This window comes from Pleurodeles waltl, chromosome 4_1, assembly GCF_031143425.1.
Source record: "Pleurodeles waltl isolate 20211129_DDA chromosome 4_1, aPleWal1.hap1.20221129, whole genome shotgun sequence".
Lineage (NCBI taxonomy): Eukaryota > Metazoa > Chordata > Amphibia > Caudata > Salamandridae > Pleurodeles > Pleurodeles waltl.
In genome coordinates, this window is record NC_090442.1 from 155,869,796 (window position 1) to 155,884,806 (window position 15,011).

At 47.0% G+C, this 15,011-nt stretch overlaps 1 protein-coding gene across 6 annotated transcripts in view; it reads right to left on the reverse strand.

Moving 5' to 3' along the window:
* CNOT4 (CCR4-NOT transcription complex subunit 4) overlaps nt 1-15,011 on the reverse strand; it is a 534,336-nt gene that overhangs the window by 317,743 nt on the left and 201,582 nt on the right. For all 6 annotated transcript variants that reach the window (XM_069227948.1, XM_069227951.1, XM_069227949.1 and 3 more), the window contains exon 4: nt 7,785-7,871. In XM_069227948.1, the coding sequence (XP_069084049.1) occupies nt 7,785-7,871 (87 nt within the window). The remainder of the gene's footprint in view (nt 1-7,784; nt 7,872-15,011) is intronic.

Genomic DNA, 15,011 nt, shown 5'->3' on the forward strand with positions numbered 1-15,011 from the left:
CTAGCTTAAATCTGATGGCATTGCGAGCACAGAACCCACGTCTGGGCATACCCTTCCTACTTAGGGTGACAAATGGAAAAACAGATGATGGACGGAATGCGGAACAAATCAAACAAACATTCACCCCAAGTCACAGATCTGGGTTTAAGCCATCAGTTTTTTGCTTGCCATTCCAGTTTGGACATTGCCATATTCAGATAAGTCATGACCCTGCTCCCCATCGCAACAGTCCAGCCCGAATAACATACGTTTCTGAAAACCTGAGCACTCCTCATTAAGGCATCGAAGAGGAACTAGGCAAACCATTACAGTAACAAACAGCATACAAAACATTTTCATACTTTGGAATCTTAGTAATCCATGTCACAGGGGACCGGAGGGAGGGGGAGTGAGTGTGTATTTGGGGGGAGAGGGGGAATTATGTAGCCACAAAAAGGAAAATGTTACTTATTCTATAAGCATCTGTTTGTGGCATGACATTCACATGATGTGCATACTCCTGATATCTAGTGTTGGGTTCGGATGTGTGCAAGTTGTTTTTCATAGTGTGACTCCACCTCTTGCTTCTAAAGCGCATGGCCATGGGCTCCATTGTTTCGTTTGTTTATGTCACAACGGCTGAGGGTGATACTGGAGCAAAGCGCCACAGGAAAGACAAGATATAAAGATGACCATGCAATAGAAGTACAAAGCAATGGTAACTACAACAGGCAGAGGTGCCTGGAGTGGAGGATGGGCGCATGTGAATCTACAGCACTACATGCCATGAACAGGAGTATACAGGGTAACATTTTCCATTCAAGACATGTGTAGCTGTAGTTATACATGCTGTGCACAGACTGTAAAGCAGTCCTCACCTAAGTGGCGGCCAGCCTATGGATGTTGCAGAAGAGTGAAAGAGGGCACCCAGTACAGCCTGACCAACATTTGCTAGTTAGGGGCTAATACGTCTACACAGTAGTGCTTAGTGAAAGTGTTTGCTGTAGACAAAGTAGCTGCTTTACAAATGTTTGCCACTGGAATGTTTTCAAGGAAGGCCGGACAGGCCTTTTTCTTACTGGTGGAATGAGCCCTAGGAGGAAGAGTAAAAACACAACTTTTGTGTTAAAGGTTTCGATACACCATTTCGCTCTCCATCTGCCTATGCTCTATTTTGACAACCTTCCTCTTATGTGGTTCAAAAAAAGCAACAAACAGTTTGCAGAGCTTTGCTCTGTCTATATAGTACATTAAACCTTGTTGATGTCTTAGGAATGAAGAGCCCCTTCTGTAACTAGAACAGGCTGTGCAAAGAACACTTGAAGTTCTATAGACTGGTTATGGTAAACAAGAAAGACCACCTTAGGCAGAAAGTTTAGGTTGGTGCAAAGGATCACCCTACCACTATGAACCTGAAATAAAGGTTCTTCCAAGAGTAAGACCTAGAGTTCCCTAACCCACCTTAGTGATGTGACAACGATTAGGAAAGCAACATTCTAAGAAATAAATTGTAAGGGATAAGACCGGAAGGGCTTGAATGGAGGGATCTATGTCTTGTAAGGACTATATTAAGATTCCACACAAGGGCCAAAGGCACCCCGGTGGAGGAATGACTCTTTTGAGCCCCTCCATAAAAGCTTTATTGATTGGAATCCTGAAGAGCATCACTTACTGCTATTTTGGAGATATTCAGCAATAGCTGCCAGGTGTAGCCAAAAGGAAGAGAAGGCTAAAGCTCACGTTTGGAATGCAGTAGGTAACAAACAATGTTCTGAACTGTGGCTGCCAGTGGGTCAGTGTGGTTTGAGAGGCAGTACACACAAAAATTGTCCATTTGGCAGCACAGCATGCACAGGTAGTTGGCCTGCATACTTCCTTAAGAAAGTTCATGCATTCTAGAAGAAAACTGAGATAACCGAATTCTAAGACTTCAAGAGCCAGATCGTAAGGTTTAGACTCTTGGGGTTATAGTGTGTCATGGTTGTGGGTGAGAAAGTCCAGCCTATTAGGGAGCCTCTCGTGCAGAACCACCAAAACGTTGATGAGAGTGGTGAACTAGGGTTGGCTGGCCTACATGATGGTCACCAGTATGAAGGAGGTCTGCTGTAGCTTTCAAACAATGACTGGAATATAGGGGAGAGGTGAAAAAGCGTAGGCAAATATCCCAGACCTGTTCATCCATATTCCACTGTCCATGGACTGTGGGTGTGAGAATCTGTAAGCAGATTTGGACATCCTGTGTTTGATGCTGTGGCGAAGAGGTCCAGAAACCCTAATTGCTAGAAGTAGCGAAGGGGGCAGCCAGGTGGAGTTCCTGCTCGTTCCCACTCGTAGACTTGATGCCCCCATCCTGCTAAGAAGGTTGGTAACATCTTTGTCCACTCCCGAAGGTATTCCATCAACAGGTGGTGAAGAGCCCAGCGCCATGTGACTGAGCTAACAGAGAAAGCCGAGGGGAAGAGAGTGCACCCCCCGTTTCTGAATCTAATAAAAGGCTATCCTGTTGTCTGTCCATATGAGGACTACTTTTCCCAGTGTGGGGAAGGAAGGCCTTGAGTGCTAGATCGACAACTAGCAACTTCAGATAGTTAATGTGGAAATCCTTGTGGACGGGACCCCACTGGTACTGGAGTGTCGTTTTTTTTAAAGTGCGCCCCTCACCCACTGAGGGATGCATCCATTGAGACAGTGATCTGCGGAACTGGGTAGAGAAAGGGACACCCCACAACATACTGGTGTTCCACCACTGCAGAGAGCATGGACAGCAGTGGCTGATCAAAACTAGATTGTCCCAATTACCCTACCCTTTTGAGACCAATGATGCAATAAGCATTCCGGCAGGGAATACATGTGCAATTCTGCATAGGGGTACAATGGCAATGCAGGAGGTCATCATGGCTGTCCATACTGTGACCTGCTCGTTTGGCTGAAAAAGAGGGATTGATGCTTGGAAGGACTGAACTCTAGCCAGACTCCGACAGACAGGCCTTTCAAGACTATTGTATTGAAAATGGCTCCCAGACAGGGTTGGATTTGAAGTAACTGGAGACAGGACTTTACAGCGTTGATGGTAAAACCTAGTTTGTGCAGGAGGTCTATTGTGGCTTGGGTGTGTGCACTGCACTGCTGTAGCTTTGTGCTCTTCAGGTAAAGGAATACATGAATGCCCTGACTTCACAGGTGCTCAGCTACTACTGCAAGACATTTGGTAAAAACTCCTAACGGTGGAGATTCCTTTGAAATGGTAATACTGACCAGTTACTACAAACCAGAGGTAGCACAAATGTGCCAGAAGAATCCAGGTGTGGAAGTAGGTGTCTTTGAGGTCAACCTGCTGTAGCAGAGGTATGACATCCTGAAGGGTGTCTATGTAGTAGTGTTCAGATAGGTTGTACTCGTTCAGGAGTCTGAGGTCCAGAATGGGCCCAAGGGAGGCGTCCTTCTTGGTGCTTAGACCTCTTCCCAAATCAGAAAGTGTTCTGGGAAAAGGACATGTCCGCAGAGTGGTATGTTGGGTGGTGAGCGCTAAGCAGTAACCGTATTTAACATCCACGCATATGAGGTGACATGTTGCCAAGTGGGGAAGAACATCTTCTGTCGCCCCTCAAAAGGTGCTGTGTGATCGGGGGGAAGGAGTGGCAAGCAATTGTTTAGCTGGAGTGGCTTTCTTGGGGGAGCTATGTTTGGCGCTATTTCCATGATAGGCACCACTGTAGCAGCCCCTTGTGGAAGCTGGTTCAGCAGGCTGGCTTTGAAAGGATGTAGAGGCTTCAAGGGAAGTGATCTTGGAGCCTCTGCAATACACGGAGGGGCAAAAGGACAACCGAAGGGAAGGAGACTGCAATGTTCCCCTGGCTTCGGCCAGTTCGTTCTTTTTTATTTTCTCTAGCATCTCTTCAACATGTGGCTCAAATAGATGTTCCCCATCCAAGGGCAGTTCGTGAGAAGTTGTTGAACATCCTGCTTGAAGCCAGAGACACAGAACCAGGCATGCCTGCGGAGGAGGACACTAGAAGCAATCACCCAAGCAGCAGTGTCAGTAGCATCTAGGGCACACCTGGTGGTTGTGTTGGAAATCAGTTTGCTTTCTGTGACCAACTCATGTCCAATGTAATTGGTAATGTGCCAGTGGTTCGCAGACTGCTGTGACTCATTTCATGCCAGAGTCTATCCTTTTACTCTTTGTCTGTCAGGGAACCATTGCCCTGAGCAGTCACCCACTTACGAGCGGTATGAACCACTAAGGAATCTGGTGGGAGTTGGCCCCCAGCATAGATGGAGTCTGAAATGGAGGCTTCGTACTTTTTGTCAAATTGTGGTGTAATAACCTGGGGTTTGACAGGCTCCTTGAAAGTATCAGGAGCTGTTGAGCATCACCTTCAGCATGGGGAGATCTTGCGTAGAGCGATAAGCTGAATAAAATCTCAAAAAATAAAGCCTCCTCGATGGACTTATTATGTGTCTGTACACTTTGGTAACAGCAGTCCTACCTACAACTTCATGGTAAGAAGAGACTGTATCTGGTGGGAAAGGTCTGGTAGGGCAGATGTCAGGATTAGTACCCACAGACACATCTACATCATAGGAGTCTGAAAAGTCTCACTGTGGGGGTAGGTCATAAGTGTTTCCTCCCCACTGTGTTCACCCATGTCAAAATGTGGGGATATCTGTGGAGTGTAAGATAGTGGGTTAGGCAAAGAAGGAGGTGGGGACGGTGAGGGTCTGGGTAGAATGGAAAGGGTGGAGGAAGTCTCTGTTCAAGAAGAAGACTGGTGGCTTTAGCATGCTTCTTTCACTGCTTTGGATGAGGAGGGGGCTGAGGTGCCTCTTTAGAGCCTGAGGATCAAGCATTAGATGCTGTGTCAGTGTATGGTCACTTTTGGGGTAGATAACAATATCTTTCTGTTGGGCATCAAGCTGCTCCTATAACTTCTGGAGAATAGGTTCGACTGGTTTGTGGGCTGATCTACCAGTCGGCGCAGTGTGTTTAGGTGCCAGCGCAAACCTGCGCTTCGAGGTAGACTGTTTCAGATCAGAGGGTCCGATCAGTGTGAAACCAGGGAAGTGCAGCTCCAAGGGTTTCAGATTTAGGATTTTCTTTCACCAAGACGAAGCTGGGCTTTGTGTTCGAAGCACACGGTCGGTGCCGACCACGGACTAAAGGCAATGGCCACCCAGCCGTCTGACTGTGGGTTCAGAGCGGCTGAATGCCCTTTGTGGACGTAAAGGCTCGAAGTGGTGTTGATGAAGTGGGTAGCTGTACTCCAGACCATTTGAGCGGGCAGGAGGTCTTTAATCTCTACGTCAGAGTCTGAGCTCTCTTTGGGCAAGAAAGCTACCTTGTCAGTGGCCAAAGGCTGAGGATAATCTTCTCTCTCGAGGTCCTGGGTGGCAAGGAGATCTGGAGCATATTCGCTGCTGCTACACAACATCTTGAGTCGATGGGCTCAGCCGTCTCAAAGGGTCTTCTTCGACCGAAAAGACCGACACGTGTCACAAGAGGCTTCGTCATGTTTGGATGAGAGACAGAGATTACAGACATAGTGGAGATCACCCAGGGGTATTTTAGACGACACAGTATCAAAAGGGCATCCATTCCACCACAAGCAAGGCATGGTGAAGGCGGACTGAATGGAAGGAAAGATGGCAAGATGGGAGAGGCCCCACCAAAGGGCCAGAGTCGACCGATGAAGTGTCCCGAACAGTAACTAAACACATCAAACGATACAAGAGAAAATGGGGAAACATGATTGAATACAACAAAGACAGAAATATAACAAACCTGAGAACTGAAAAGATCACTGTGACTGTGTCGATACCAAGCATAGAAGCACCCATCCGAAAGAGCCGGTGACCATGTGCATTACAAGCAAGAGATGGAGTGCCACTACCGAATAACTCAGGATGAATTCTTCGAAGAAAAACAACTTGCACACATCCAAGTCCAACCCTAGAAGGCAAGAGTATGCACAGCATGCATATTTAGAGCCACACATGCCTCAACTTTATAGTGGTCTAAGGTAGTTTTCTTCTGTGAATACCCTTCTGCAAAGTCATCATCCTCAGCTGGAGGTTGGAAGAGTACTGCCAATAAACGAAGGAAATTATGCAATAAAGATTACCTTTGGAACAAATTACACCAATCTAGGCATCCAAACAGAACTATACTCAAAGAAATTCCTTTATCTGGTAACAAAATGTCACACCACTGAACTAAGAAGCTTTTTCTACCATCCTCCACTGTAGATTTGTGAAGTGAGCCGAGTGGCTGCCCGTCACACAATTTGGCCTTCCGGTCTGACTTATGGGCAAGTGATGCAGCCCACCGCTCAAATGCAGGGCCACAGGCTGCACACATCAGGGTTTGATCTATCCATGCTGCCAATTCAAACTGTGTAGATCGTGTGCAGCAGGAGCTGGCTGCCCATGTATGGTTGGTAGCATGGAACTGCTGCATATTATCAAAATGAACACAAAAATTAAGTGTAAAAAGTAAAAAAATAAGAGGTTATGGTTCAGTTTTAACACATTAAACTAGGTTTTTAAAAACTTTAGAAATTGAATAGGAAAAAATGTAAAGTGGAATTATGGTTGCATATTAAAAAACCCAAAACCAGAGTGTGGCACGTGAGATCTGGAGTGGTTTCCTGGTCGCCCCTGGTGCCTCCTTGGTGCTGAACTGTCTAATTAACTGGGGTGAGGGGACACATTTGATTACTCTGTTTTATAAAGCCCTTCGGGAGGATCAACCAGGTGTGGTAAGTGTGGGACACAGGGCATGGGAGTCTGACCTGGGGGAACCCATAGCAGATGCCAAATGGGATTTGGCTGTCTTTGGTGCGTACGGTGTCGTGTAATCCTAGGTTTAAGTTGTTGCAATTTAACTTTGTACATAGAACGTATCTCACACCCCGTCGACTAAACAGGATCGACCCGAACCGTAGAGCGTGCTGCCCTAGGTGTGGTGCATTTGGTGCTTCCTTCCTACACCTGGGCTGGACTTGAAGGGCAGTATATGACTTTTGGCAGGAAGTTGTAGTAGTGATTGAGGGGGGCACAGGACTGGGGTTAGAGGCAACGCCGATGACCTGTATCTTGGGAGTACTGCAGACGCCGTGTGGTCGGGGCATTCCATATAAAGTGGCAGAGCTAGAGCTGGTACTGGCCAAGCATAGAGTAGCAATCAGTTGGATGATCTCCCGGAGCCCCATGATCTCCGAACTAGCTATAGGATTTACTGGAATGGGGGTTAGCCAAGGAGCAGCATATTCGTTTGACACGAAGAGATGAGGGCACTCGCTGATGTAGCGGCTTGGGGAACCTTGTTGGACTTTACCGGTGGGGAGGACATAAGCTCTATAAGCAGCGCAGAGGATGAGGGGGGTGGAGACACACATTGCTTCCTCTTAGTAGGTCTCGGCCAACTATGGTTTCGATACGTTCCTATTTGCATAAGCTGTTTAATGTATGGTCTCATAATGATCTGGGTTGGGATGAGGATAATGTCTGTACAGTGGTTGTGACTCTCTTATGACTTGAACTCTGTTGTAAACGGCCCTCTGGTACTCTTATGCAATGATTATGTACTGTCTTGCTATAACCTGCACTGTACTGTATGTTCTTGTTGGTTTTAACTTTTTTAAACTTAATAAAAACAGTTTTAAAAAAAAATCCAAAAAACACTTAAATTAGGATGTATAGTTACAGCAGCAGTGACTCACACAACGGTCATGCAAACCATAATTCGCACACCAAATCTAAAACAGCATTTACATTTGTCAAGCACTAAGACTGTAGAGACTTACCTGGGAGCCTGCATAAGACGTACTGTTGTTAATCACAACTTTGTGTATCTTGCCAAACTTCCCAAAATATTCCGGTCGTTTTAAAACCTAGAAGATGAAAACAAGACAGCATATGAAAGATGGTACAAGTTGTCCACATAAAAGTTCATGTTGCTGTTCTGTTCTCTGCCTCCTATAGCTCCTGCAATGGAAAGCTTGATATTCAGCGAACAAACGAAAGAAGCAGTCAAACAGCCTATCTGTCTGCAATGATGCTGTACAACAAAAATAATATGATTCAATTATGTAAAAGAGGAGACCAAAAACACCAACCGGTTGCCAATATGGTCAAGGTATATTGCATGAGATGGGAGAGTGACACAAATACCAATTTTGAGTGATTACAGCTGCTTTGGGAAATTAGAAACAAAGGCTTGTTGCGTGTACAGTACACATGGAAGTAGATAATATTCTACTCTGAAATGGGGTGAGAGGCAGATAAACCCTACTGCACAATCTAATCTCCTTCTTGCTTAAACACAACATCTGCACACACCATACACTGCAAATTTAAAATCTGAAGTAAAGGAAATATATTTTACTAAACACAAGGGATCAGAGGGTAAGAGGTGCTCTATATCCAGAGCAATTACTGTCACAGCTGCTACCTCCCTTAATACACATTTATATGAAGAGAAAATTATGAAATGAGTAACAATTCAAAACAAGTTTTATATTCCAAGAGTTTTAGAGTAAAAAGTAGCACAGGGAGACTGATTAAACATACAAATCTGTTTCTCATGCCAAACCACACCAAAAGGGTAAAACATGAAAATGTAGGACGGTGCTCTTGAAGTGTAGGAGTAGCAGAAAGAAAGAACCTTCTGCAACAATGAATGTAGGGGAGGTTATAAAATAGATCTAAGTAAAGGTTTACATCTGGCGTTTGCAATTTCAATTGGTAAATTTGAGGTTCTAAAACCGAATAACCATATTGTCAGTCTGTACAGTATGGCATAGTGAATAAATATACCATGTAGGTAGCTTACCCATCAGCAGAAGAACATTCAGAATAAAGCAGTTGAGACCATGAAGTTTCAGGCAACAGGTCCCTTGCACTTTAACTTTAAAAACCAACACTTACCGGCAAACGCAGTTTAATATAGTTTCTTAGTATTTTCTTTACCAGGAGAGAAGGACACGGTGTTTACCTTCAGTAACACCTTAAGTGGTAGAGTCTATTTAGCCGTAGATTTCTTACCTTGGAATATTTCGCAGACGTCAGAGTGAATGCCCGAGCTTACGGACTCTCCGGGCAGATGTTATCACCACTAGGAAGGCTATTGTAAGGAAATGTCTCTTAGTATGGTCATCCTCAAGTCTTTCGATTTATGCTGCTGGTTTTTCTGCTACATTTGACAGTCTTCCACTCTACCCTCTGCGCCAGACTACACGTCACTGGCATCTGATATAAAGCACCGGACTGGACCAGGTCCATCCTCACTGAAAGAGCACAGAGTGTGAGACTCCCGCCATTCACGTCAGAACCAAAGACACATGCTGCGGAATGTCCCAAAAACCTTCACTCAGCCTGACGCTTTTCAACATCTACATGGCCTGTTTGCCAAGATCATCAAACAACACGGGTTAAACTGTCTCCTACGCCAACAATACCCAAGTGATATCTCCCTGTCCGAGGACTCTACAATGGCCAAGAGGAATTTCCACAAAGGGATGAGACAAGTCGCCACATGGATGGAAGCCAGCTGCCTCAAACTCAACTCAGACAAGACAGAGATCTTTGTAAATCAGCTCCACCTCTTCCACCTGGAACGACTGCTAGTGGCCCACGCCACTGGGAAACGCCCCGGCCCTACGGACCACACATGCAATCTGGGCATCATCCTGGACTCCTCTCTATTCATGACCAGCCCAGTCAACACCGTCTCATCATCATTTTTCCACAACCTGACATGAGCCAGTCACCCACACACTTGTAACTAGCAAACTGCACTACTTCGGCAACACACTCTAAACCGGCATCACCAAGAAACTACATTTAAGACTACAACAAAAACCAGAAAGCAGCAGCCATACTCATCCTGAACATCCCCCGACACAGCCACATTCTCCCACCGCAGAGACCTACACTGGCTTCCAGTCCACAAGCGCATCGCACACAAACTCCTGATCCACACCTACAAGGCACTGCACAACATAATACCAGCATACCTCAATCACCTCCTCGCCTTCTATGTACCCAAAAGACATCTACGTTCTTCCAAGCTCGCCCTTGCAGCCGTTTCCAAGATCTGAAAAGCACAGCAGGAGGAAGATCCTTCTCCTACCTAGTAGCCCAGACATGGGACACGCTACCTCTCAAGCTCAGGCAGACTGCATCACTGAGGCAGTTCAGGAAGGACCTAAAGACCTGGGTCTTCGACTGAGCAGCACACCTACAAACAGCGCCTTAAGACCCTACGGGTGATTAGCCTTGCTCTATAAATCACTGATTGATTGGGAGTGCTCTTAGGCATGCTAACCAGTCATTAGTGCTAGTGCCCTTACCCTAAAGTGTATGTTCAATTGGCTATACCTAATTGGAAATGGCCGACTTACCCTCAAGTCGCTAGCATATGGTACCTTAGTGCCCAGGGCATGTAAGTTAGAGGGGTACCCCAGGGCTTGCAGCACTGGTTGTGCCACCCTGGAGGTTCATCAAGTGAAACCCCTCCCATCCCTCTGCACCCCTCAACGTCCTCTGCCCCAATCCCACTCTGCAGACTGGTACAGTCGTCCCGCACTGCTAGCCCAACATGGCCATTGAAAAAAAATGGCAAAGCCAACATTTGTGTGAGTCATCACTATGGCAGGCCTATTAAGTGCTATAGGCAAGGTGCAACATATGACTCGGACAGGGCATGTACCGTACATGTCCTACCATAAAACCTGCAAAACTACTTTTTTTATGTGGAAAGATTTTGTCACCCTATTGGTGAACACAGAGTTTACAGATGACCCCTAACTCTTGAACGGGGCACCAAAGTGGGCCCTCCAAGCCAAACAACTTGCTACATTCAACCAGACCTTTAGCTCAAGTCGAAATTAATGTAACTTTCTGCAGCTTGCAGTTGTAGCAAAGCTGCCCCTTTGTTGCCTTAACTCCTGTGCCTTACCGGCCACACGTGGAGCACGCTCCACAGGACAACTTTATGTCCGACTAGAGAGATGAGCCAGCGACTCTGAGGAAGGAGAACAATTAGGGACTGCAGGCCAGGGAGGTATCCCCTCCCTTCTGCAGGACGCCACTTTAGTGTTACCGCCAAAATGCAGACTTCAAAGGTGAAGCCACTTTTGAAAGGCAGATGGGTGACGGTTTGGGGGGCTTCGCAGGGGTGCGGGTGCTGTCCCATTGTTGTGGCAGGCAGGCATAGTAGGCTGAGAGGGGCAACCAATTATCAACCTGTTTTCCCCAGGGGCGTGCAGCCCGGAGGTAGCCACACCTCCGGATGGGCTAGGGAGGTCTGAACATCAAGCGAGGGGTCTCGTCATCGTGGGAGTGGGCAGAATTGTGGATCCTGGGATAGCCAGATGCCACACTCCACAAGAAGTGGGCACTAGGTGGGAGGGATGCATGGAAGATATTTTCCAAGCATAAGAAGGGCAACCCGACACCAAGGAGGAGGTGGATTGCCCTACTGCGCCCAGGGGCCAGCAAAGAGGGCCTGCACTGAGGACAGAACCTGAAGCACATGGTGACCAGTAAAGGAAGGCACTGTACCAGCTGTGTCCTGCTCAAGTAGAAGCTGTATCCAGAGCCCAGCTAAGCTAAGAGAACTTCAAGGGCAAGTTGAATAGTCTCTTAATCACAGTACAGGGACACGAGCTGAAGGAATCTGTTGGGGCAAGTTGGTAGCCCAAAGGCTTCAAGGTAGTATCACCGTCACCATGCAGCACAGAGGAACAAGACCGGACACACAGAGTTGCACCAGAGTTCACTGAATCTGAGAACTGCTGGAACCCTCAGGCGGCTAGTTACCAACCCAAGAAGGATTGGCCTACCCCACAACAACGGTTGACTGGTAGTCCATTGGTGACTAGACTGGAGAGGATTGACTGGTAGTCCAGTGGTGTCCAGACTGGAGAGGATTTTGTGGAATATCGGCCCTGCAATCAGGACCACCCTCACCATTTTTGTGGACAGAGGAATCCCCGCAGGAAGTCCCGTCATGTGCATTGCACTCACAGCATCTTTGGGGCACGTTCAGCAGTCTTCATCCCTTGCAACAGGACCACTCTATGCGACCCCATTGCAACACTGATAAAGTGCCTAGAACTGCTGTATGACTGCTTCTTCTGTAAAGATATCTGTTCTTGAGGACCTTACTGTTCCCCCTGACGAGCTCACTGCCAGAGTTTGTCACCCAAATTACTTGTAACCAACCACATTGACATGTATGTCATTTTCTTTGAAAAATGAAGAGTAACCGGTTCGTTGACTTTGCTAAGGCTTGTTTGTTGTATAAAATTGCTTTATTATTGCTTGTAAAATCAATCTACAGAGCCCACTGGTGAATCGTTTTGGTTATAGTGTCTAAAATCTTCTAAGAATACAGTCTATTTTTATCAATTGGTGGTGTATTTCATGAGTGATGTGTTGATTTCTTTTTCAATTGTTTTGGTGCTGTTTAAATGCTTAATACTTGTTCTTCTGTGCAAGCCCTGCTGCTCAGTGTCACAGTTACCTATGGTTGAGCTGAAGGCTTCACAGACAAAATTTACTGGATCTAAAGGGGTTGGTAAGAGTAATACCCAGTGAGGTCATATAAAACACCATATAATACATCCCATTTCTTTGCATTTGTTTTTATGGTAAAGAGTGAGAGAAATTAGTTATGTAGTGGCTCTAAAGGCGCACACATCAAAAATCTCTTAACTATGTCGAAGTCCCAGAGTGAAAGGTGCTGGTAGGAAAGGCTTTGATACCATTCAGAAAAGAGATGGCTGATCTGGCAACCGCAGTCAGAAAATCTTTCAATGTGCTGAAAGCAGAGCCTTGCTGGGCAAACGTTAAGAATAAACAAAACCACATTTGAAAGGAGTGTAGAAAGAGGGTAAACTTTTTATAAGAACACCCTGCCACAAATGTCCATAGCAGGCATTTACTGTTTTGGTGGAGTAATGCCTGGCTGCCAAGATATTACAGACTTCAGGTCAACTGTCACTGCTCAGTCTCCATGCATGAAGATGAAGCATTTGTAGGTTAGGGTGCAGAGCCCTGCTGCTGCAACAGAAGATCCTCTTGAAGAAACAGCCTGATCACAGGCCCCGTGCTCAAGCTCAACAGTGTGGGATACCAGACTCTCCATGCCAAATCTGTAGCCACAAGAATCACTTTTTTCCAGTCATTCATGATATTCTTGAGCGATATGGGCAGGAGTGTTTTGAGAGGAAATGCGCACAGGAGGCCAGAGCTCCACTCGAGATGAAAAGAGCTGAAAGCAACTCTGAGTGAGTGCTGCCTTGGTAAATCCAGCCCACAAAACTGCTGACATTGTGTCCCCCTCAATGGAGGCTAACAGATCTAAACAGGGCTCTCCCCACTCCTGGAAGAGACCTTCTGTCACCTCCAGATGGAGTCATCATCCGTGATCCACTCTGCATTGATGGCCAAGTTCATTCACTCTGATGCTCAGAGAGCCTCCAGGTGTTTAAATACTAGAGATATGCCCTGGTGTTCCAGCCAAGTCCAGAGGCGGGAGGCCTCTTTGTAAGGAAATGCCTCCTTGGCATGGTTGCCCCCTGACTTTTTGCCTTTGCTGATGCTATGTTTACAATTGAAAGTGTGCTGAGGCCTGCTAACCAGGCCCCAGCACCAGTGTTCTTTCCCTAACCTGTACTTTTGTATCCACAATTGGCAGACCCTGGCATCCAGATAAGTCCCTTGTAACTGGTACTTCTAGTACCAAGGGCCCTGATGCCAAGGAAGGTCTCTACGGGCTGCAGCATGTCTTATGCCACCCTGGAGACCTCTCACTCAGCACAGACACACTGCTTGCCAGCTTGTGTGTGCTAGTGAGGACAAAACGAGTAAGTCGACATGGCACTCCCCTCAGGGTGCCATGCCAGCCTCTCACTGCCTATGCAGTATAGGTAAGACACCCCTCTAGCAGGCCTTACAGCCCTAAGGCAGGGTGCACTATACCATAGGTGAGGGTACCAGTGCATGAGCATGGTACCCCTACAGTGTCTAAACAAAACCTTAGACATTGTAAGTGCAGGGTAGCCATAAGAGTATATGGTCTGGGAGTTTGTCAAACACGAACTCCACAGCACCATAATGGCTACACTGAAAACTGGGAAGTTTGGTATCAAACTTCTCAGCACAATAAATGCACACTGATGCCAGTGTACATTTTATTGCAAAATACACCCCAGAGGGCACCTTAGAGGTGCCCCCTGAAACTTAACCGACTGTCTGTGTAGGCTGACTAGTTCCAGCAGCCTGCCACACTAGAGACATGTTGCTGGCCCCATGGGGAGAGTGCCCTTGTCACTCTGAGGCCAGTAACAAAGCCTGCACTGGGTGGAGATGCTAACACCTCCCCCAGGCAGGAGCTGTGACACCTGGCGGTGAGCCTCAAAGGCTCACCCCTTTGTCACAGCCCAGCAGGGCACTCCAGCTTAGTGGAGTTGCCCGCCCCCTCCGGCCACGGCCCCCACTTTTGGCGGCAAGGCTGGAGGGAACAAAGAAAGCAACAAGGAGGAGTCACTGGCCAGTCAGGACAGCCCCTAAGGTGTCCTGAGCTGAAGTGACTAACTTTTAGAAATCCTCCATCTTGCAGATGGAGGATTCCCCCAATAGGGTTAGGATTGTGACCCCCTCCCCTTGGGAGGAGGCACAAAGAGGGTGTACCCACCCTCAGGGCTAGTAGCCATTGGCTACTAACCCCCCAGACCTAAACACGCCCTTAAATTTAGTATTTAAGGGCTACCCTGAACCCTAGAAAATTAGATTCCTGCAACTACAAGAAGAAGGACTGCCTAGCTTAAACCCCTGCAGAGGAAGACCAGAAGACGACAACTGCCTTGGCTCCAGAAACTCACCGGCCTGTCTCCTGCCTTCCAAAGATCCTGCTCCAGCGACGCCTTCCAAAGGGACCAGCGACCTCGACATCCTCTGAGGACTGCCCCTGCTTCGAAAAGACAAGAAACTCCCGAGGACAGCGGACCTGCTCCAAGAAAGGC